Raw genomic sequence first — 24,053 nt, forward strand, 5'->3', positions numbered from 1 at the left:
AGAAAAAAAAGGAGGGGCCCAATCGCCACACCTCCCTGGGGTGCCCCTGGGACTCCCAGGACTGAGCCAGCTAGACAACCACCTTCAACCTCTTTTTAACGCTTTTTTTTTTTTAATTACCAGGGAAAATATACACATAAGCAAAAAAAAAAAAAAAAAAATCCTCCCGGCAGGAGCGAGCGGGGGTGGCGAGCAGGCCTAAGAAGGCGGTAACGCAAGCCTAATGCACAGATAGCTGACATCAACTTCCGTCAGGCAGCTCCGGGAGATCGAACCTTTCGATTGTAACTGGGACAATTTGCATAGTGATTCCCTTTCAGAGCTTTCTCGGGTCCATAACAAGCGCAGGCAGCTATTCAAATGCAAGTTGCGTCCCCAAATGCGCGGCTGGCCTGAGCAAAAGGAGCGGCTCGACGCGGGGCGAGCCGAGACCGGCGCTGGGGTTCTGGGTCACCTCTTTTCTCCCGGTTTTTCCCTCGCTCTTCGGTTCCTGAATTAGCTGCTTATTTACGGCTACAAACGCGTGTGAGCCAGAGAGCCAACGCGCGAGGGAGGGAATTGATCTTTACCGGGACTCAAAGCCGAAGCCGAAGGAGTGCAGGAGATTTGGGGTTCTGAGTGGGACTCAGACCCCGGGTGTTGATGGGGAGTCCGTGGGCTTTCTTGCCCGCTTCCCTAATACCCTCGACCCTGCAGGAATCCTCAAGCTTGAGAACGGCCGGGCCCCTGGCTTTGGAGAAAGTGGCGGCCGCTGCGTCCCAGTCTTTTAAATGAACGCAATGAAAGGTACCTGCAACGAACACTGGCTACTTTTTCCGGTTCTGCACCGGGAGGGCGAGGGGTGATTTATAGGGGAGGGGTGAGATTCGGGGCTTAAAACTGGGCTCCTCGTTTCCTCGTTTCTCATTTGAAATTATGCAAATTGACTTGGGTTTCCCTCTCTCTTAGGAGGCAAAGCTGAAACCTGGTCGCGCGTCAGAAACAACCTGCGGTGAAATCCGTTAATGCGCACGGACTCGCCCTCCGCGGTAAGCCAGCCTCTCAGGTCCACGCGGCGGTGGACCGAGAATGGGGAGTCAGAGCAGCCAGGTGCTCCAGGGTGTGCCACGCGGGTCCTCTGCTGAACTCGTGGCCACGCATAAAGCGTGGGAGCGGGGTTTGGGGTGGGGTGGGGGACGGAGGGCAGAGCCCGCGTCACGCCCGGGATGCGGAAAAAGGGGTGCTCCCCTCCCAGAGCCCGCCTGCCCTCCACCGTGGGTAACAACAGGTCCTCCCCGCGAGTTTAAAGCAGCAAATGAGAACGGAGAGCTGGCCCAGGAGCGGGATGTAAACGCGGGTGGCGGGCACGCGAGCGCGCGGCTGAGCTTTGCGCGCGGATCTACTCCGGAGCAGCGCGCCGCGGCCCCGCGCACCTGCTTTGTGCGTTTTGTACACATGGAGCGGGCAGGGTCCACTCCTCCGAGCAACCCCCCGACTGGAATCTGTCTATTCTCCCCTACGTCTAGTTGACGTTTCTACACTGCCCAGGTTACTCCGTTGCTCCTCTGAATCTAACCCAACCCTTCTAAAGACAACCGGGCCGCTGACCTTGACACTCAAGGTTGTGGTATACCATCTCTTTCACTTCAACAGTGGCTAAATTTGTGCTCTGTTTTTTTTGTTTGTTTTGTTTTGTTTTTTCGTTTAAAGTAGTGGGAGGAACGGTAGGTTATTTAAACCTGCAGACATAGCCAAACACGTTTTCAAATATTCTTCTCATATTACTTCAGCGCTGAGAGCAGGCAGGGGGCTTCGGAGCGCCTGCTTTATGCAGAACGCACGGAGTATTTTTCTCAGTTTATTTGTTTTGATATCTTTGAAAAACGTAGACTGTTTTCTCTATTTTTTTTCCTAGCCGATTCTTTAGCAACCAAAACAGTAAAAGTGTGTTTGAGATTGAACAATAAGAAAAGCAAACATGTTGGGACAAACAAATCCAGCATAAATTAAAAGCAGATGGGACAAAGCAAATGAAACTCTGAAAAAGATGTGAGCGATTAATATCTGTGGGGGAAGCAGGTTTAAAAACTGAAATTTCTAGATTTTACTCACAACACAAAACGAAGCCGAAGGAATTAGATACGTGGTCTTGCCCCCGTGTGTCTGACCGCAGACAAGGGGCCTGCTCGTAGCCATCTTGGTCAAGCCTGCGCTCCGAGGATGTCAAAAGACAAATTCACTTTGAGACACTTGCATACATTTTCAGTAAACTACAACCAATTAGGGGACCTTTAGATCTGGTGGGAAACTATTTTATCTCTGCCTTTGAGGGGGAAGAAAGCCCTGGCAGTTAAGTTATTACTGGTTCCTGAGGAGTTAATTTAATGCAAATAGTCTACTCTCCTGTCAACCCTGGAGAAAGTCGAAGCTCCGGGGGGTCAGGAAGAGCTAGTTAGATGGTGAAGAAGCCTCCTGACTCTGGGGACAGACTTAGGAGACAGTGAACCAGCGCTGGGCTGGTTGCTTCTCTCCCTCTCCTAAAACTGTAACTCAAGATGTAAGTAAAAGTGTTTTCATTTTTTATTGATCCCACTAACATCTTTCATTATCCAGCATGTAGCCACAGCAAATTATTGCTCATTTGATACCCAGAATTCTATTGACTATGGCTTTCATCGGAGAGAGAACTCTAACTCCTGGCAGCTCCGGGCTCAGAGCTAAGGCTGGAAACATGGAGGAAATTCAGCCCCTGGCCTGCAGGAATTGATGGACATGTGTTGGTGACATGGAGCCACGTGGGCTTGCATAGAAACCTGCTTTTTACTCTGCTGGCCTTGCCCCCATTCAGGCAAAAGGTCAGCCCCTTTGGAACAGATTTGCCTACTTGGAAGGCTGGGTATTCGTTTGGCACGTTCTTTCCAGCTCTAGCCAGTCTGGGGAAGAAAATGAGACAATGGAAGATTTTTCCTCTGGCTTCTGGTCAAAGCTAGACCCAGGCGGGAATGCTTAAAGAAACCTTGAACCGTGCATGCCTCCTCAACCAAAAAATCTTGATTTTGATACATGAATATCATTTCCTACATTTCAACCCCCTCCCACTCTTTCAAGACCCTACAGCATTGCAGAGTGGTTAGAGTGGGGAGCGATCTGAGATCTGAGTCTGGTTGGCGGTGGGCACCCAGCCTCCACGACAAGAGTCCCTGCTACAGTGTCCAACTGTGTAAAGAAGAAGCCTGTGCCTAGAGAATGCCTGATCTTGGACCCTGGAACTCACAGCTCCAGGTTGCTCCTGAAATGAGCCCAAGAAGAGGGCCTTGAAGGGCAGTGGGAAAGGCCAGGTGAGTTCCTCAGGACTCCCCGTTGTGGAATCTGCCTTCCAGATCCAAGGAGCTGATGCTGCCCCAAAGCAAGAGACCCAAAGACTTGACCTGCCAAAGGCTGCCTGCCCATCTCCTTCCTTCAGCTCTGACTCTCCCAGGGAGTCCACGGAAGAGGTGGCTGGCAGGGCATTCATTTCTACAAGTCCCACAGCTAAGCGCTCTAGGCTGGTTTCCAGAACAACCAAAAGAAGCCATCAGAGATTTTCTAAATGAGTCCCAGCATGTGCCGCCTCCAAAGAGCGCTGCCTTAAAACCTGAAGGTGCATTTAAGGGTGCCAAGGGACCTGGCCCGGACACTGTTAAACACGTGTGTGAAGCCACTGTCCAAGAAGCCATGTTGCTCCAGCACAAGGCAATGAAAATGTGGGAGTGGGCACCACAGACAACACAGAGTGTGGAGAAGAGATGAAGAGACTCTCGGTGGATTGTGACACTCGGCTCGAGGATTTAGGGGGTGTAGAGGAGATACACATTGCGGGCTCTTTTGTTTTCCTTTTAAAACATTTAAAAACAAACAGAACCTGGCTGTTGATGTAAGCATGGCATGTCCAAGGTAGTATATTTCTCAAGTACACTCCCAGCCGCCACAGTTAAAAGATCTACTAGCCTAGGCTGGTATGGAAAACAAACATTTTGAAAGCAACACACACACACACACACACACACACACACACACACACACACACACACGGGGCGGGGCGGGGGGAGGGGGGGGGCAGACTTCATGCAATTGTTCCTGTACAGGTAGCTGGCTGAGCTCTGGAGCTGTGGAGTCTGGAAAAAGCAAAGGAGATCATCCTGAACCGGAAGTTACCTTGGGAAACAAGACTTGAGACCCGGGGTTGAGGTCATGTTGGGGTCACCCAGCATTTCTTTGGAGCAGAGTTGAGAACTTCTCAGCTGGACTCAGTTGCTTCGGATCTGAAATTAGGAAATTTCTTCTTCTGGCCGGCATAGCAGCAATCACCTCCCCAGGTTAAGGTGCCCTGGCCTCTCCTCAGGGGGCTCCTGACTGCAACACTGCACTTCCCAACTGCCTGATCAGCCCCCTCAGGGTTTTGCCAGGCAAATGAAACAAAAAGAACTCAATAGTAAATTATTTTGTTCAGCCTTCTGTCTTTTTATGAAAATAAAAGCCAACACTTTGTCATTTTTAATCGCATAAGCAGACAATAAATCTAATTTTGATATTGATTTTTTTCCAGAATCAAGTGTGGGTTTCTTTTCTTTTCTTTTTTTTCTTTTTCAGTCTGTTGTGTTTCCTTTCTGAGAAGACTCATTGCTTGTGGACCTTATGGGGATGAGGCCCATGGGTCCAGTGTGTGTGTGGAGGGGTGTTGCTCGTAGACCTGTTGGGGATGAGGCTGGTGTATCCAATGTGTGTGTGTGTGTGTGTGTGTGTGTGTGTGTATGTGTGTGTGTGCGCGCGTGCACGCGCACACGTGTGCAGAGGGTGCTTCTCTGAAACACTCATTTGACCGTGGACTTTTCTCTGTGTCAGGAAGTTTGGGTTTGTCCTAACTATCTGGAGACCGGTTTCAGCTTAACCACCCACCCTTTTGTTCTGAAATAGAGCTAAGGCTCAACTGGTGATTTTAGTGGTTATGACCTCTGAGATTCATTTTGATCTCCTCCTTTAATTAATAAAATAAAGTGAAAGAAAAACGAGCACAGCACGCAGAAGTCTTGCCGGTGTCAGGAGGTCGACAAGGCACTGTGAGGCCCTGGCAACTCTTCCCGACCAGTCCAGGCTCCAGCCAGATGAACCTTGGCAGTAGCCAAAACCTAGCTGGGAAGCTTCAGGGGCAACAGCAAGGGACCACAGAAGAGCAGGTGGTCCCTTCGCTCACCTGCCCTTCCTCCTTCAAAAACAGGATTCCTTGATGTTGGTACTAAATGTAACTGGCTCCTTTCCTAGGAAGGTCTAGAGGGAAGGCCTGTAGCAGGCCCCAGAGGAGGGGCGAGTGAAGGAGGTTAGAAGCACCGAGTAAGACTGGGGTTGGGAGGGTAGAGGAGGAAAGGAAAAAAAAACGAGAGAGGTGTAAGGAATAAGAAGGATGAGAGAATGATGATGTTGGAAAGGAGAAAGGGAGGAAACAGAGAGAGGGGGACCGAATAGACAAAAATACAAAATCACCCATCTTTCTGAAGGGGGGGAAACTGTGGTCGCCCCCACTCTCCCAGCAACGGACGTCCTCTCGTCCCTTTCGGGGCCAGAGCAAACGTCCCAACTATCGACTCTAACCCAAAACACTTCTCAGGACGCGCGTCAGGACCGTGGGCAGGCCTGCTTGCCGGCAGCGACCGGCGTCCAGGGCACACACAGCCCTTCACGTAGCTGTCAGGGTCACCACGACCTCCGCCCCCAGAGGCGGGTCCTCGTGCTTGGGGGAGGGGACCGGGCGGCTGAGCGCCCTACGGGGGAGGGGGGCGGACCAGGGGCCTGCGACCGTCCCTAGGGCGCTGACCTTTTCTGCAGCCCCGCAGGGTCAGGATGTAACCTTTCGCATCCCCGCTCGCTGCACGCGTCCTCTCTCGCTGTGGCCTCCTCGGCTAGGGGACAGGGAGAGGGGTCGATGCTGGGACTGGCAGCCTCAGTGACCGCAGAGGACCCGACGTGGGTGAAGACCCAAGCCTGCCTGCTCTGCATGCCTGGGGCGCCCGGCATTACAGAGCAGCCGCAGGCCAGGCCGAGGCCCTGTTAACCCAGCGGGTAGCGGGGAGGGGAGGTGGGGTGCGGGGCCTGAGCTTCCTGCGGGGTCTCGAACAGTTTTCCCATCACTCGGGCCGGGGCGAGCTGCGCGCGCGACAGCCTTGTCCAACAGGCTCCCCCCTCGAGGCCGCAGTCCTCTTCGGGGACTGGGGCTAAGCCAACCCGAGGAAAAAACCCAGGCCAAAGTCCGGACCGCAAAGGTTCGGCCTCCGGTCGCCGCCCGGACAGCGGGGACCGACCTCACGCCAGTCCGCTTCCACCCACTTCCAGAGGCTTCTGTCTTCGGCGCCTCTACAGGGCTCTCCCAGCGGGGAACCGGGCAGAAGGGCTGCACACCGGAGGCTAAGGCTGCTGTAGCGCACCCGGCCCCCCAGCTCTCCACGGCTTGGGGTTTTCGCGGTCTCCCCAGCTGGAGCCAGGGCCGCCAGAAGCCAAGAGCTTTAGGTTCAAATGCATCAAGGTTCCGAAGTCGTTTATCCGGGTTTCATAAATAATTTTCTTCTTACACTTAAGACCGATTCCTGCCCCCTTCCCATTTTTATTGCGGGGTTTCAGTGGCTAAAAAGTTTCCAAGGAGGGTGGGCGGTTATTCCCCTTTTTCCATCATTAATGTCATTACTACGAACTATCAATAACCTTGTCGTTGGGAGCCGAGTTTCACGGTATTGATCCACGCAGCTATTCATCTCTGCCATGCAAGACACGGAATAATTTTCGCATTACAGTAGCTTGGATTTGCTTTTAATTCATATTTAAAGCTGCAACCGGCTCAGTGGAGCGCTCTGTGAAAGACTAGAGGCGCCTAATTAATAATAAGTCAGAAACGAAGGAAGGCACCGGCGAATAAATAATTAATACAGACATCTATGTCTCTTTGAATATTGCTCCTTTAAAAATTTAGACTTACCAGGACCATACTGTAAGTCTACCATTTATATTGCGGGGATGATTTAAGAAAGCTATTTTTTCCCTTGAAATACAATAATAAATTATTTACGGTGTTTTGCAAACCTAAGTTCCTTCATTAGCCGGCCCCTCTGGTTTGTTTCTTCCAGGTGGAAAACACCAGTTTTTTAAAATAATAATTACAATAAGCTTCCAACAAGAACCACCAGCTAACATTAGATTCGGATAGCTAGGGCAGGCACAAAACGGGAGAAGACCAAAGTGTGGGATCCCCTACGCTGGGAAAATGTTGGAATCTACTGCATATGGGGTTTTGTCCCTGAGAGAAAAAGAAAACCCAAAATATTGTCCGGTGACCTTAGGCATTTGCTGGTGCCCAGTGTGACAGCAAGTGTGACAGGTTTAAGAGAACTCGAGGTTCTGAAATGACCCCAGAAGAGAGGTGGCTTGGACATAGAGTGTCATGGTGCCTCTGCACACACATACCCCATGATAAAAAGAGTTGGGGGAGAATGGAATTTTAGAGAGCAGGCTTTTGAAAAGTTAGGGCTGATTTTCACAGTAGTCAGGAGCTACTGGTATCCCCAGAGGTTAACAAATTCAAGGGGGTAGGAGTGATTGAAAAATCTGAGGTTTTTGTGCGAGATGGACTAGGATTTGTTTGCCATGTTGTTAGCAATATTGATTTTTTGTTACTTGGATTAATGTATGTTAAACAGGAAAATACGGGCATTAGTCAAGCACATTATAATCATCTATTGCTGAGAGGAAGGTTTCTCCGGTGATGTTGGAAACTGGGGCGCCAGGCAGTTCCAGCGAGGTGGGAACACTCTGGAGCAAAGTCTGGGGGCATCTGGAACTGGAGGGGCTAGTAAGGTAGATTCACCTACAGTTCCACCTCCCATCCACCCTCTCCTTGTAGAGTTACTGCAGCCTCTAATTTAACAAAACCGCAAACCAGGTGCATCAGGTGTCAGGGCTGCCTGGGTCTTCCAAAGTTTCTTACCTACACGTCCGTATTCCCACACCCCCACCTCTATGTCTCTGGACCCTACTGACATCCCTTCAACCGTCTGAGACCTCATCTCATGCATGGGGACTCCAGTAGCAAAGCGTTAGTGAATTCACCCAGTTACACATACACTTACACACGCACACACACACACACACACCACTAACACACACAAATGGAACCATGCATGTGAAATCTGTGAAAGACTGGGCCGGGCGCAAGAGTCTGGAGACCCTACAGGCAGACTCATAGACCGTGGGATGGGCCGGGCCTAGAGAAGCCTGCATCCGACAGTCCCCTGTATCATGGCAAACCTCTGGCTTGGTTCTTCAATCCCGCCGGCTGACACACTTTTCTTCCCAGTCGGGTGATGATGGGATATGGACCAAAGCTTTTGTACTCTTCCTTTTTTCCTTTTAGCGTCACACACACACACACACACACACACACACACACACACACACACACAGGTGGGGGGGACCAACGGGTTGTATTTATGGGGCCAAGGTCTTTTCCCTAACTCCATAGAAACTGGAGGTCAAGCACGAGACCCCTTGTGTCTTGGACAGGTTCTGAAAGGCGCGTGAAAGCCAAGGTCTGGAGGTTGGGGTGGGGCGGGGGACTCTAGTCCACTCCATAATCCTACTAAAGGGCCAGGACACAGAGCCTCTGGGTCTGAGACCGAGGGTGGGGACCGACCGAGAGATAAGGTGGCTGATTTGTGAAAGGCCGGCCGGGTCGGAAATGGGGAGGGGGCGTGGAGGGAGGTGAAGTATGGGAAGTGAAGGGAAAAGTAAAATATGAGTCCCCCAGCTTGGAAAAAGCAAAATCCAAACCCCGCAGAGCAGGCAGAGGAGGGAGATGCAGGGAAGAGGGCAGGCGCTCAGAACACCTGCGTTTTATTTTTAAATCTTCTAGGTGTCTGCGGGTCATATAAAGACAAGGGCAGTAACGATTATTCTGTTAAATCTATGGTACTTGACTTCGCAAACACTAATTGATTAGACACCAAAATGATTTGTTTAAAGAGTTTTCCTCCTTCCCAAGTGCAGCTGTTCTGGGCCTGCGTCGGCGGCGTTGCCGGGCGACGGTGGAGTTCGCCAAGTGGGCGTGCGTGCGTCGGGCCCCCGGCTTGGGGTAGGTTGGCTGGTCTAAGCCCTGTGCATCTGGGGCTCTCGGCCGGATGGTGGCTGGTGACTTCTGCTCTTTAATGATCTCCCACGTCGGAGAAGTACTAGAGAGCATCGCGTTAGTACAACTGGCCCTCCGTCCACCCCTCTGAGTTTTCCTTACTTTGAGTTGCTTTGAATGGCACCAACATGAGGGTCCTCACTCTCACCCCTTCCTTTCAATTCCCAGTGTGGACACTCTCCACCACCAGACGGCCACTGCTAATCCATCGCAGACCTCCAGAGGACAAGGACTGGAAAAAGAGTATTCACCGCTGCCCCAAATCTGGGAAATTCACTGGCTCCTGAGTCACCACCTTGGGCAGGGTACCTCTCTCCGTTAACATAAAATTCTAACCAAGAGAAAAAAAAATCCACTGAAGGTCAGACTCTACAGAAGGCTAATCTTGACCGGCACTGGGCTCTGCCACCCGCCACCCTGGAGCTAGAAGCCTCTCCCTTAGTCCCACAGCCTCTGTGACACCCAAAGCAGGCGACCCCCAGAAAGAGTTTCAACCCAGAAGATTCCGTCGGTAGTTCACCCAGGGTCCCAGGAGAACAGGCAGTTTTCTTCCTTGCCCAGGAAGTAGCCAGAGATGCTCTCTGCGTGGTCAGTTCTCCCACCGCCACCGAGGCGGCTCCAAGCAGTTCCTGGAGTTAGGTGGGGGTCAGAGGGGGCTGACCGCCCTTCTGCAGGCATCTTCTTGAGGAATATAGTGGGGGATAGGAGATAAAAGAAAGGGTGGTGCAAAAGTGCTCGGTTTAAAATCATTTTCATGCGCAAAACAATATTTAGGAAGGAAAAGGAAGAGGGAGGTTAGCCAGACAGAGGAATGAAAACTATATAGGCACAAAATACAGGCACAAAGTTTGAAAATGGGGCATTAGAAGCCCCACCCGAATGAGAAGACACTATTCCTCCTCCCCTTTTGACCAGAGGAAGGGGTTGGGAAATGGTGTCACGTCGAATGGAACTGGGAATTAATTTGTTGTTTTAATTTTTTTCAATAATGCACCATCAGACCACCTGTTCTAAAATTCTTGTCTATTCTAAGCGCCAACAGCAATTTTCTGAATAAATTTTCTCCAGAGACGGAAAGACTCCAGAGGAAGACAGTAGAACCCTGTTGGAAGTCACTAGAATCAAATCCTTCACCCCATTTATCAAGGATTCTGCTGTAGCCAGAATCCACCCACATGTCCCTCCCTGGGAGTTTCATGCTAGCCCCTGCACGCTTCAGAAAGGCTGGAGGGCTTCAGAAGCTGAGGGTAAGGGTCTCTCTCCCTGAAGTCCTAGGTAGGGACATTTGCTGAACCCCAGGACTGCCAGATACCAAATGAGAACCGAGCACCTGATGGCCCCCGAGAGCCTAGAAACATTTCTTTTGAATGGTCCATATGTTACATCTCTACTGCTCACAAAGAAAACTAAGCCATTGACTCTGAATCACACGGACCATTCTTAGAGAACCTTGTGTGGCCAGCATTCACAAGAATGGCCTTTTCCCCGAGTCTGATGATGTTTCCTTGCAAACTGAAGCCTGTTTAGCAGAGGACACATTTCATTTACCCACCCACTCCCAGACACTTGAGACATTTACAAAATAAACATCAATAATAGAGTCTTTGCCTAGCTCAAGGCCCTAGGTTCAATCCCCAGAAGCACACAAGCTCATTTCCAATACGAAAATACCATAACAAGCATCGAGTCGAGCCTTTTACCCATTTTTTAAAACACATATTTTAATACCGCTTTTGACATTTTTTTTTCTTTAATTGTCCTGCAGTTGCTTAGAACCAAAGCTGTTAAATATAACTCTTCCCTCCACCTCACACACTTACCTCTCCAGTTTCAAGGCATTCTTCCACAGACTCTAATTCTCTCTTCCCTTGGAGTACACCTAAGGGAGCCAAGCTTTGTGCTGGGAACTCTAAGAAGACAAGATAACAAAAGATAACCCCAGTCTCCTAGCATTTGACAATCCCTCAGAGGCCAGAGGGGTGGGGGACTTCCTTTCTACACTCCATAGTCGGTGACAGGAAATGCTGCTGAGAGGTCAAAAACACCTTGCTTCTGACTCACCAACTACAGGAAAACCGTGCAATAAAAGGTGTGAAATAGAGGAGGAGAAAGAGGAAGATTCGTGAACCAAGTCCTACTGCCATGCAAGAGTGGGTTCTTTGGGGGGGGGTCAAACACTGAAGTGAACAAGGCCAAAAGATCCTTCCAGAACTTCCTTTCTCCTTTGGGAACCGAAGCTGAAACAAGCCACGTTTTGACAAAGCCCCTTTGGTGCGTGGGCAGAGGTGAGCTCCCTCGATCCCACCCTTCTTCCCGCATGGGCTCCAAGGCCTCAGCCAGGAGTCTCCACGAAGGAGGTCTTCCCAGTCTCCAGTGGAGTCGGGGAGGAACACCACGAACAACTTGTGTACTGATTTCTTTCACTTTTTAAATGAGCGGTCTTTCAAGAAGAGAGGATCGTAAGGACAGATCAATTATTTCAGTGGGATTAAAATACGGTGGCAGAAACAGTTGAGCATGGATTGCTTTAACTCACCCTGTGGTCTTATAGGAGAGGGGGAAAGGCGTTCAAGAATAAGAAAGGAACGGTGGATTTGCCTTCTGAAGCTGATTCGCTAGACAGAAAATATTTTATGCTTGAATGTGTCTGAAGAGATGATAATAAATTAAATTAGTGTAGTTTTGGTTTTGGCCAGTGGACTCCCCCGCCCCCCACCCAAAAAATACTTTTTCCTGGGGGAAGTGCTCCAGATTCCTAAACGGCCATGACCAAGTGGGCAGGAAGTAGGATCTACAGCAGTTATTTGGGTAGGATGGGGGCCTTTCTGATGATGAGACCCAGAAGATTCAGTCAGTCCCGGAGCCTAGCTTTCTACGAAGTCTTAGTGTACCCACTGACCTTGACTGACCTGGAGTGATCTTGCTCTGTTGGTGGCAGGGACCTGGGCTCAGAGATGAGTTCGTTTGTGCCTTAGCTGATGGGATTTCGTCCCCAGGGTTCACCCCACCAAACTTTTCTCACAGACCCCCACCACCACCACGACTCAATCCTAGCCTCTCTGAAAAATGGTTCTGGGGAAGGAAACACGGGCGGTGGTGGGCTCTGTGTTTGGCGACTAGCAGGCCTCAGACACTTTGTTCAGTGACTGAACCCTGGAAGCCCAGCTTCGAGGCTATCCTTATTGTGAACACCGCTAGCCCCGGGCTGAGGCTCGGCGCTGACCCGGCCGTAACTGCCAAGGGTTTGACAATGGGCACATCTGTCCTTTCTCCAAGGGATAAAAGCACCTAAGCAGACAAGGCTCTGCCTTTTGTTACGGACTTTTTTCTTTCTTTCTTTTGTAAATAAAAGAAAGCCGCGGCATGTGGCGGCCGGGTGTGTGTCCCACACTGGGGGCCTCCCCACGCGTCCCCACCAGGCTGAAGGCCCGGGTTCAATTCCGGATTGGAGCGTGACTGTGACAAGGGCGCAATTATGCCCAGAGCTGAATTGATTTTCAAATCTGGAGGCTTCTTGCAGGGACGCCGGGAAGAGGAAGGCGTCCCTGCGGGCCAAGCGGAGACCCGCGCGGCCACGTGCTCTCTGCCTGCGTGGGTACTCCTTCGGAGCAGCAGCAGCCTCTAGGTGCTCTTCTGGGAAGGCTATGGAGTAACTAAGAGACCGGCCCCCGATGTTAACCGGGGAGCCCATCCAGGCACTCTCTGCTGTTCCCCTTACGACCCCCCCCCCCAGCAGGCTTAACCGAAGTGGAAAGCCGCCTTAATAGGGAGCATAGTGGAAGACCTCCTCTGAAGTCTGGAACAGCGGGGTGTGGCCTCGATCCGGACTCAAGGCACTGAGTGCTCCTCTGCCCATGGCTCGGATGGGGAAAGATGGATCTAGGAGTACCGGGGAGGATCGTAGGCGCCGATTCAACAGCGGCCTCGCTAACACAGGCTTCAAAGTATACACCTCCCAGGCCCCGTAGGCCAGGCATTTAAGGTTGGAGAATGACCTCCAGCGACCCTCCAGGGAATAAAGCCCAGTGGGCGAGGGCCATGGCACAGCCCCCACGCCACCCCGGCTCCTCGCGGGTAACCTGCACCGGGAAACAGCCACTCAGACCCAGGGGCTTTAACTCTCTCACCTAACTGGTCCACAGTGACAGAAGCTAGGCAAGAGAGTCGGGCTGGGAAGAGAGGGGAAGGCAGTGAGGAAGACCAGGGGGAGGAAGCCAAGCCTCCCGGGACAGTGGCAGCGGCTCCAGGTCGCGCTCTGCGCGCGTCCCGTGCACGTGCGCACCGCCCCGGGGCCATCCGGCGCCGCCTCGAAAGCTCTTTCTCTCCCCCCACCTCGACCCCCCCCCCGCCCCCCGCCAACCCGGGTTCATTTGTACTGGGACGTCACGGAGCCCGTGCACTGGGACCGAGGGGGCGGGGCCTGGGAGCGCGCATGCGCGCTGCGCCCGGCGGGCGTGAGGGCGGGCAGCGGCAGCGGCGGCGGCTACCGAATCGCGGCCACAGTCTGCAACAGTAACCGAGCCATGGCTCGAGCTGGTGGGCGGCGCGCCGGGCAAGCAGCAGCCGCGGCAGGCGCACGGGCCGCGTCAAGGGAGCCGGGGTCAGCACGATTCTAAGAAAGAGAGGGGCGTGAGGGGGGCCGGGCTGGGCGGGCTAGGGGCACCGCGCTCTCCCAACAGCGCGGATCCTTTTTGGAAATTAATATTAAAAAAAAAAAAAAAAAAAGCAAGCAGAGGGGAAGGTGGGAGCAAGAGAGAACGCGAGACACACAGAGAAAGAGCGAGAGACACACAGCTCCCCACCGTGAGAGGAAGAAAGGCCACAGTCGCCGGCGGCTGCCGATGTGAAGACTGGACTCCGTGCGCCCCTCGCCGCCTCTGCCCGGCCACATCGATGTTGCAGCCCGCTCGCCCGCATCACGATGAACGCGCAGCTGACCATGGAGGCGATCGGCGAGCTGCACGGGGTGAGCCATGAGCCGGTGCCCGCCCCTGCCGACCTGCTGGGCGGCAGCCCTCACGCGCGCAGCTCCGTGGGGCACCGCGGCAGCCACCTGCCTCCCGCGCACCCGCGTTCCATGGGCATGGCGTCCCTGCTGGACGGCGGCAGCGGAGGCAGCGATTACCACCACCACCACCGCGCCCCTGAGCACAGCCTGGCTGGCCCCCTGCACCCCACCATGACCATGGCCTGTGAAACTCCCCCAGGTATGAGCATGCCGACCACCTACACCACCTTAACCCCTCTGCAGCCGCTGCCGCCCATCTCCACCGTGTCCGACAAGTTCCCTCACCACCATCACCACCACCATCACCACCACCACCCACACCACCACCAGCGCCTGGCGGGCAACGTGAGCGGTAGTTTCACACTTATGCGGGATGAACGCGGGCTGGCCTCCATGAATAACCTCTATACCCCCTACCACAAGGACGTGGCTAGCATGGGCCAGAGCCTCTCGCCCCTCTCTGGCTCCGGTCTGGGCAGCATTCACAACTCCCAGCAAGGGCTTCCCCACTATGCTCATCCTGGAGCGGCTATGCCCACCGACAAGATGCTCACCCCAAATGGCTTTGAAGCCCACCACCCTGCCATGCTCGGTCGCCACGGAGAGCAGCACCTCACGCCCACCTCGGCCGGCATGGTGCCCATCAACGGCCTTCCTCCGCACCATCCCCATGCCCACCTGAATGCCCAGGGCCACGGACAGCTCCTGAGCACAGCCCGGGAGCCCAACCCTTCGGTGACCGGCTCGCAGGTCAGCAATGGAAGTAATTCAGGGCAGATGGAAGAGATCAATACCAAAGAGGTGGCGCAGCGTATCACCACCGAGCTCAAACGTTACAGCATCCCACAGGCCATCTTCGCGCAGAGGGTGCTCTGCCGTTCCCAGGGGACCCTTTCGGACCTGCTGCGAAACCCCAAGCCCTGGAGCAAACTCAAGTCCGGCCGGGAGACCTTCCGGAGAATGTGGAAGTGGCTGCAGGAGCCGGAGTTCCAGCGCATGTCCGCGCTCCGCTTAGCAGGTGAGCCGATGGGCGCGTGGGCGAGATAAGGGATTGAAGGTGGGAGGGAATGAGAGAAGGCTGGGCGCGCTTCGTCCCGCTCCGCCTCCCCTTTCTTCCCTAGACCTGGAAGAGCCGGCTTAGGCAGCCGACCTTCTCCTTCGGGAGCTCACTGCATTGGGCTGTGGGAGGCTTCGAAGACTGAACAAGGCGGCCTCCGTGACTTGGAGGTCGCATTTGTGCTCGGGGACAGAACTACAGGGTTTTGAGCCGCAGGCCGAGAGAGACTTCTTGGAACCTGGTGGGACACTGGGTGTGTGGTTCTCAGCGGAACACAGGGGGTTTGGGAAGGGACGAAGAATGCCTAAAACTGGGTCCGGTTGCTCACTGCACATACCCGGCGCGGGGCTGGCACTACTCAAGCTACCAATCAGTATTTGACTGAGCTGGCCGCGGCGACCCGCTCTTGCCCCCCGTTGTATTGGCGCCGCGCGTCCGGGGAACCGCACTTCGATAGGGTGTGTGCAGATTCCAAACCTGCAGGCGATGTGTGCATGACGGGCTGGTTTGGAAGGGTTTCCACACATGCGCTGCGGCCGTGGAAAGGAGAGGGACAGAGACAAACAGTGACCAGGTCCCCAGGAACCTCCCGGTTGAGCCCAAGGACCACCGCTGACAACTCGCTTTTTCGTTTTCGTGATTTTTTTTTTTCATCTAAATCTCGGTGCTACTGGGTAGGAGTGTGTAAATGCCCCCCCCCCCAATCAGCAAGTTCAAAACCCCTAGCAGGCTGTTTGATGTTTGAGCGCTGAAAGTCTCAGCTGCCAAGTGCAAGCGCCAGGCCTGACTCCTCTAGTGGACGAAGAGACCTAGTGGACAGCTGAGCCCAGATGATGAACCGCACCAGGGATTCAGACACAGTCGGCGACCCTTGAAGACGCGAGAAGAGGGCAGCCTAGGGGCAGACTGTGTTCCTGAGACCTGGGTGGAGGTTGCCGCGTTGATTGACTCCTGTGTCCGCGTCCCCCCACTCCCCACCCCCCGCCTCAAGCCACACACAGCCTCCTCTGAGCCCTGAGCCCAGGTCTGAGTCTTGGTGAAGGGAAAGGTAAACGCTGGAATCAGGGTTTGTTAATTAACTGATCGTTCTCCATTAATTCGTCCCTAGAGAATGAGAGACAGTCAATCCGCTCTGAGCCGAGGGCACTGAGCCGTTTCACGGACTAAAATCAAAGCATGAGGCCAAACCCCCCTCCCCCTACCCGGTGCCTGCCAATGAGAAGCGGGGAAGAGGCAGGTGCGGGCGAGCCTGGGATCCTAGCCCGCGAGGCTACCCTAGTGTTCCCTGCATCTGGGCTCTAGAGGCCTTTGGTGGTAGGTGCCACCCTGCTTCAGCCTCTGACCGCCCAGAATTTCCGGCTTAGCTCACTCAGTCCTTGGCTCTAAAGTTCTCAAGGCAGGCTTGGGTTAGTGCGCCCAGGATTCCGGTGAGGCGAAGGACAAGGGGACCTGGGCCGACCGAATGCCGCGCCTAAGCCTCACGGTTCCACTATGACTTTATTATGTAGCGGTGGAGCCCCTGCTGGGCTCATTGATTCCCCGCGGGGCAGCTGATTTTTGCTGCTCTCCCAACTGCTCCACCTTCAGAACCTTCCATAGCACCAACACCTTCGCTTGAAGCCAGTGCTCCGGAACTTCCAGGCAGGTAGGGCTCTGAGGCTAGCCAGTGTGGGGCACGGGAAGTGTGGATAAAAAGCGTACTCCCTCACGGAAAGTCCCATCCCACCACTTGGTGAAGACACTCCAGACATCAGGGACACTCCACATAGTCTTTCTGTCACACCCTGGAAGGAAGAACGGATAGGTCCTGAGCTGAGCTGAGTACCTACCTAGTCCTGGAAACCTAGCCTGTCTACCCTCTGACCTCCAGATAAGAAAACTGAGCTGGGGATGGGGGGTGCTTGGTACTGGGGAGCCCTGAGAATGAAGGCCGAGTTCTAGAACCTGCACACCAAAGGCACGAGTTGGGTGCTGAGCAGGTGCTCACGGGACCCAGGAGGTCATCAAAGGGTGTCTGTACACTAGGTCCCAGTGGCTAGCTCTGTTTGTTACTCTTGGCTCCAAGCATGTGGCCTTTTCCTAGAATATGTGGAAAATAGGAGGCCCCAGCAGACACCAAACCCAAGGACACTGGGTGTCCTGAGGCAGAGCGAGCAGAGCACCACCTTTCATTCTTGTTTCTGTAACATCAAAGAGTGAGAAGGATCGGGCCTAAGTCTTCAGTGAGGGGGCGAGGTGCTCATGCAAGGAACCCAGAACCATCCATTCTGCCTCGAAAGTCACAGTCTGTTTTTGAGTCACTAAAGAACAACCAACCTGGCTGGCTCCTTGATTCCCCCCCCCCACCCCTTTCTTAAGAGAGGTCAGTTTCTGGTCCTTGGGATGGGGACTAGCAGGTCTCAGTGACAGAGTCTAAAGACTGACAGTCTGATGCTTTCCCGTGGCAACTGCAGGAACTCAGGGCCTGCTAACCAGCCCTCCCCCGCACCCCGCCACACACACTGCAGCTTTGCTTGCTGTTGCACTTAAGACTAAACCCTCATCTTTTCCCAACCCCCTTTTAAAGGCCCGACCTAGTAGTTCCTTCGCTCATCAGTGGAAGGGCAGTTTCCTCCACTGCCCCTCTGTGCCCCGTGTTCCACGCAGCATGTTTGGAGGGTCAAAATCCCCTGCACGTGGCAGTATGTTTGGGGAGGCGCCAGAAGGGTGTATAAATTACAAGCGCTGGTGAAAGACTGGAGGAAATTCTCACCAAATTAACTACCTTTTAAAAATCAATATATGTTGCCTCAACGTAATGCTTGCTGCTCCTCATTAAAACGCAGCGTGACCAGACGCCCGCCGCTTCTGGTCCCGAGTGGGGTGGGGAAGCTAAGCTGGGTGCCCCGCCTCTGACGTGGGCGTCTATCAAGACAGGAGGAGATTAGCCTCCAATTAAATATTCCAGGAGGCTTTGGCCCCTCAGCGGGAGCTGACAGCTCAAGAAGAGACTGCAAGAGACACCCACCAGTGAGTGCCTGCCGCTCTAGCGCTGTGCACCCAGGAGATGGTGGCGATGGCGGCCCAGGTCCTCAGCCCAGGCAAGGCTGTGTGCTGGGCACACAGACCCTGCCAGAGGTGAGGAGACCTCCAGAGCCCTGCATGAAGATGGCCTGCCCTTCAGCACCCGGTACTTCGCCCCCTTGCGGTCCGGTATTTGCCCCTCTGTGCCAGAGGCAGATCTAAGCTGGGGGCAAGGGGGGGGGGCGGTTCTACCTGGAAGTGGCCCTGAGAAAGTCTTGCCCAACCCAACCTGGGCAGTGTTTGCAGTGAGTGTCCTTGCGGTCTGGTTGATTGATAACTGGCTCTGCACACGTCCATTTGCTTTTGTGTTAATATTTATCCCGATCGGTGACATTTCAAGCGTCTGGTGCTGCCAGGTAGGAGTGCGAGGCTGAGCCCTAGGAACCGCATTTGTTCAACCCCTGAAGAATTCTGGGTGGAGAGAGAGGGGGTGGTGGTGGCCAGGACTGGGTATGAGAGATGCCAGGGCTGGAACTGCTCCTGGGCTCCCGAGTGGGAGGAGAAGGTGGCGGCGCCACACCGATTTCCTGGCGCCCTGCGCCGTGGCTCTCCCGTGATGCAGCTGCTCCTAGCCCTCTGCCGCTTGAACAAAGGGCCAGCAGGGCGCGACCGACCGTGTCCGCCTTGGAGGCTGAGGTCAAGGCCTGGGATGGCTTTCTCCCAGCATGGCTAAGGGATAACCCGTTATCAGGAGGCAACCGAGAGTCCCAGAGCCTCTAGGGATGAACGGTGGGGGTGAACTGGGGTAGTCGGAACACACACACACACACACACACACACACACACACACACACACACACCAGCCGGTTATAAAGTCAAAAGGACTTGGGGACAGTTACCAGAAGGCCCTGAGCAACATCTTTCTCACAGACTTTATCTGTCCCCTCGGTGGGACAATAGTTGCCTTTGTGCATTTTTTCGTTGGGGCAGCTACATCCCATGAGGAGAGGAAGCGCAGTGAGGCTGAGAGGTGCCTGTGGCGATAATTAGCGATTGTAGTTTTTGTAGCGGGCTAAGCCTGCTTTCCGAGGCTTAAGGAGACCTGGTGGTTGCGGTGTGTTGATCTTGTGGCCTTCACAGAAGGACATCCACCAGAAACAAACCGAATGGCATGTTCAGAAGGTGCCTACCTTTTCCCCCTCCCCCAAAATGCAGCCTGGAGATCCTTGAATAATTCTGAGTATCATTTCCGAATGCCCAGGGTCAGGGTACTGCGGCCACTCCAGACCCAGCCGCTTACAACCGACAGAGAACCTTACCAATAGTACAGGTAGGTCGTGGCAGTAAAGCCATCCAAAGCCTACAACGTGACTGTCTTCGAAGCTTTTTGCCCCGCGTGAGCTCGGCAGAGGCAGAGATGAAGTGGCTTCGCTCCCGGACCTCGGAACCTAGGTTCGCTTTGCTGCAGCTAGGGTGTCTGTGCTAAGGACGCTGCGCGTGCCCCCTAGTGGCCGCCTGACGAGGGGACAGGAGATAGGTGTTAATGCTGGTTGAGGCTTTGTTTTTAGAGCATCCTTGTCCTAAAGATTTTTCTGAGCAGTATTTTGATAGGAAGAAAGTGTGGAGGAGGAAGAGGATGCCTAACAAAAGCCCCATCGAGGAAGACACAATTTCCTTCCCTACCAATTACACCCGGAACTCTAACCTACCCAGAAAGGGTGGCAGTTTCTGTTCCATGCCCGAATTATGCTCTCCGTCGTATTTTTACCTAAGAGAAGCAATGAGTGCAGAGGTGACCCTGGCAGTCTGAAGTCCAGGAAGCTGAGACCAGTATTGTCCGCACAGATTAACAACAGTTCCTTTGTTTTGCTTGCTTCCCAGCAAACTGGCCTGAGTGAGTCTGAAGGCAGCAGCCCCCGGGCCTTAAGCTTGGAAGCCTTTGTTTTCCCATCCCGCGGGGTGAGTGAAAGGCTGTCGGAGCCTGCAGGCATGGAGCCCTGGCCCAGAGTCAGGACGCTGGACAGAGCCCCACCGCCTCGCTGCCTAAGGCTGCACTGTCTCTAAAAAAGCTGCTGGGATGGTACAGGATTCCACGCTGTAGCAAGGAAACATTAACAGCTAATATTCCTAAGTTTGTGAGAGCAGGAAGCCCCTCCCAGAATAAACACTGGCCCTGCCGGGTCGTCGAAAAGATCAAAACCGTCGTCAAAGATCAGGGGCTGATTGGTTTGTCCCTACGTGGCATGGCGCGTGCACACCAGCATATAAAATCGGAATTTGCGTCCCTGTGGGTGTGACAAGAGTTGGATCATTAAGCTAAAACGTTCAATTCAGTCCCTTTGATCCGTGCTGGGGAAAATCTATAGTCATCTCTAATCTACGAGGTCTTTAAGGAGGTTGTTACACTAGCTGTTTGATGTCATCATCTTCCACATCCGTGGCAAATTCAGCTAATCAAACACGCTGGTCCCCAAAGTTCTCCTAAGCAACAGTTCTTACAGAGCATACTGGTAAAAAAAAAAATCCATTCTTGGTTTTCTTGTAAAAAGGAAATATTCAACTCTAGTGGCTGTGGGTAATTTAGAAGGAGGTTCCCAGGTGTCTCGCTCCTCGGCTTCCATAGTTAGTGGCAGCCAGGTCCTTGAAGTGATAATGCCCAGTGTTCTCAGCAAACTGCATATAGTGGAGTATCTAAGCACACACTCATTTCTGTAACTCAACCTCAGTAGCTGGAAAGTGAAATAACTGGTTTCATTTCAGACCCTATTTAAACACTAAGATTTCCACGCTTTCGTAAAATTGAATACCCACCCCCGACCAAGGGTCGCTACAGAAAGAGGATCTCATGAAGCTATGCTTGTTATCAAATACATTTCTAATAAAAAATTCAACCCATAGGCACCACAGATCATTTTCTGTGTGTCAACATTTGAAGAAGACCAGTGAGCACCTTCAGAAGACTGCCATGTTCTTTCTACATGGGAAATGTCAGTCTCACAGTCCATGAAGAAGGAAGGTCTTATTTCTAATGTAAATGAGTTTAGTACACAATCATATATTCCTATTTCATCCACTTTACAGGTTTTTATTTTGAAACACGTATATTCACTCTGATAAAGCTTACTTTCTTGCTGAGGTGACAGGTGACTGGGCCAATCATGTGACAATCTGACCATTTGATGCAGACATGCAATTATGTATCAGGTCTTACTGTTCTATCATCTACATATGTCTCTTCCCAAAGATGTTACAATGGAACACATAGCTTCTAGAACATCTCCATTCCTTTAATGCATTGATTTAATAAGACAACAGCTGAACAGAGCCCAGCCCTAGAGGATAATTCATCAGGGCTGCCATACCAGTAAAAAAGGAGAGAATTGAAGTTGGTTGTTCACCTGTTTATTGCATGCTGTGGTAGGCATTCCCACTTAATACTCTGTCTATGCCAATGGCTCACAAGTCTTACTACACACGGAAATCACTTAAAGACTTAAACAACTAATGTCTAGCTGCAACCCCAGATATTCCAATCTAATCGAGTAGGGTGTGAAATCGAGTGGGGTGTGACCCAGGCTCCCAGGTGATCTTAATGTGCACGGAGGTCTGGGAATCTATATGGTGTGTGGTAGTTACTTTTGCTTTCTCTGATGCTTTCTGTAGTGGAGTTAAATAATTTGTCTTTAGTCACTCCACTGGAATGTACTGATGCCCTGGACTCAGTTTCCCCAATTTAATGACACTGGACAAGCATATCCTACACCACTGGCTTCTGTTGCCAGTTCCAGACTATAGTCAGTGCTCCCAGAATGTGGACATCTTACTCACTATCTTTTTTCCTTCCTTCCTTCCTTCCTTCCTTCCTTCCTTCCTTCCTTCCTTCCTCCCTCCCTCCCTCCCTCTCGATTTCTTTCTTTCTTTCTTTCTTTCTTTCTTTCTTTCTTTCTTTCTTTCTTTCTTTCTTTCTTTCTTTCTTCAAGACAAGATTTCTCTGTGTAGCCATGCTTGTCCTGGAACTCACTTTGTAGATTTGTAGACTAGGTTGGCCTCAAACTCACAGAGATCCGCCTGCCTCTGCCTCCTGAGTACTGGGTTTAAAAGCATGCGCCACCACCGCCCAGCCTGACTCCCTATCTTAAGCATCCATTTAACAAGGTCCATGCATCACAAAGCTCTTGCAATTGGAGAGTAAATCTTTTCTCTCAGGCTCTCAAGAAAAGTTTTTGAAACATTCTTTCTTCTCAGATGTATAAGCAAGATTTCTGTTAATTGCTCGGCTCCAAAGAAGCAGGCAGAGTGGTAACAGATGTGAAGCTCACATCTCTCATGGATATATCCACTTGTTCACTTAAACAAGATGGGAAAGGCCCATCTCATTAGATGTGCTCTGCGGGTAAGCTTGGCCCTCTGGGACCCATGCCTGGAGGAAGGCCCAAAGGCCCGAAGCCACCCGTACTTCCAAGGCTGATGTTCTCATCTGCCTTTGGCCCTGTTCTTCCAAAATCAGCTTATTTTAGGACTCTACACATACTTTAGGACTCTACACACACACACACACACACACACACACACACACACACACACACACACACACAAAGCAAACAGACAAAAAGCTCTGCGTGTATGTTCATGATTATCTGAGAGCAACTCAGTTTCAGCCAGGCTCCAAGGTACCCGCCACCCTTGATTCTTTGCATATGTCGTGGGATAATGAGAATGGACAGTTTCTGCAATAATTCCTTTCTTTTAACAGCTGATGATGTTTAAAAAAGAGAGGTTGTCAGAAGAACACAACAAACTATGTGCTTTTCACTTCCTTTTCTTCTTGCCTTCTTAGGCAGAGGAACTGGGGGGAGAGGGCGGGGAGGGAGGGGGATAGATACACAAGCGTGTGAAGTAATGCCACCTAGTGACAGTGGCGCTCATCACAGGCTTCTTGATGAGTGGGTGAGGAGCGGCTACCGTGATTCCAGTATTGATGGAGTCACAGAAATCGTTCATTAAGGCAATTTAATCTTTGCTATTAAATGTCCTTTCAATTCATTTGGGGTAATTAAGATGCAGTTAAAGTGATTAAATTCTAATTACTTATGCTAGAGAAAGACATATTTGTCACGCTAATGCTGTTAGACGAAGGACTCAGAAAGAAAGTTAACGTTTACTTCGAATGATGCAGCTGGAAAAATCAGTTCCTCTTTTCATCATTAATCTGGCGAGCTGGGTGATTATGTAATGGCAGTACAAGCTCATTAAATAGGAGAAGTGCTGATTAAAATGACTGCCAGGAGGAAAACTTGAACAAGAAGTAACTCAGTACAGTATAGTCAGCATTCTTGGGCAAAATCACTAGGTGTTCTCTCCCTCCAAACCCTCCTGCCAAAGTAATGAGCACCTGGAAAGCTTTATTCTGGCACTGAGAGAGGGGTGGTACCCAGAAGGCTTTATTACCAAGCCAAAGACACTGTCAAATGAAAATATTACAAAAAAAAAAAAAAAAAAAAGGCAGCAGGATCTTATGTATCCCAGGCTAGTCTTGAACTCACTCTGTAACCAAGGATGACTTGAACTTCTGATCCCCCTGTCTCCACTTCCTGAGTTCTGGAGTGTGCCACCCTGCCCAGTTTGTGTCGTGCTGGGGATCAAATCCAGAACATTGGAGCATTTGAAGCAACCACACGACCAACTCAGCTCCATCTCCAGCCCGGAGGGAATGTTTTGTAAAAGAAGAATGGCTCCTTGGAGTAGAGAGGAGCAAGGCAGATGAGCAGGAGTGAAGAAGCAGAGAATTCCCAAGGTCGACAGGA

The 24,053-nt window shown here is 52.2% G+C and overlaps 2 protein-coding genes and 1 long non-coding RNA gene across 4 annotated transcripts in view; 2 read left to right on the forward strand and 1 right to left on the reverse strand.

Moving 5' to 3' along the window:
* The first annotated feature begins 150 nt into the window (after positions 1 to 150).
* Positions 151 to 4,566, forward strand: LOC107400793 (uncharacterized). The gene is made up of 3 exons (XR_006074210.2): positions 151 to 786; positions 949 to 1,028; positions 2,593 to 4,566. It is a non-coding gene; the product is annotated as an uncharacterized LOC107400793 (long non-coding RNA).
* Positions 4,567 to 6,555: 1,989 nt separating this feature from the next.
* LOC143274284 (uncharacterized) lies at positions 6,556 to 14,997 on the reverse strand. Its single transcript, XM_076576692.1, has 4 exons — positions 14,868 to 14,997; positions 13,984 to 14,138; positions 11,002 to 11,090; positions 6,556 to 9,413 (listed from the first exon to the last, which is right to left on the reverse strand). The coding sequence occupies exons 2-4, from the start codon at positions 14,120 to 14,122 to the stop codon at positions 9,339 to 9,341; spliced, it is 303 nt and encodes a 100-aa protein (XP_076432807.1). The 5' UTR covers positions 14,123 to 14,138; positions 14,868 to 14,997; the 3' UTR covers positions 6,556 to 9,338.
* Positions 14,103 to 24,053, forward strand: part of Onecut1 (one cut homeobox 1) — a 36,816-nt gene continuing 26,865 nt past the window's right edge. For both annotated transcript variants that reach the window (XM_015992588.3, XM_006973758.4), the window contains exon 1: positions 14,103 to 15,207. In XM_015992588.3, the coding sequence (XP_015848074.1) occupies positions 14,103 to 15,207 (1,105 nt within the window). The remainder of the gene's footprint in view (positions 15,208 to 24,053) is intronic.

This window comes from Peromyscus maniculatus, chromosome 7 (genome assembly GCF_049852395.1).
Source record: "Peromyscus maniculatus bairdii isolate BWxNUB_F1_BW_parent chromosome 7, HU_Pman_BW_mat_3.1, whole genome shotgun sequence".
Taxonomy (NCBI): domain Eukaryota; kingdom Metazoa; phylum Chordata; class Mammalia; order Rodentia; family Cricetidae; genus Peromyscus; species Peromyscus maniculatus.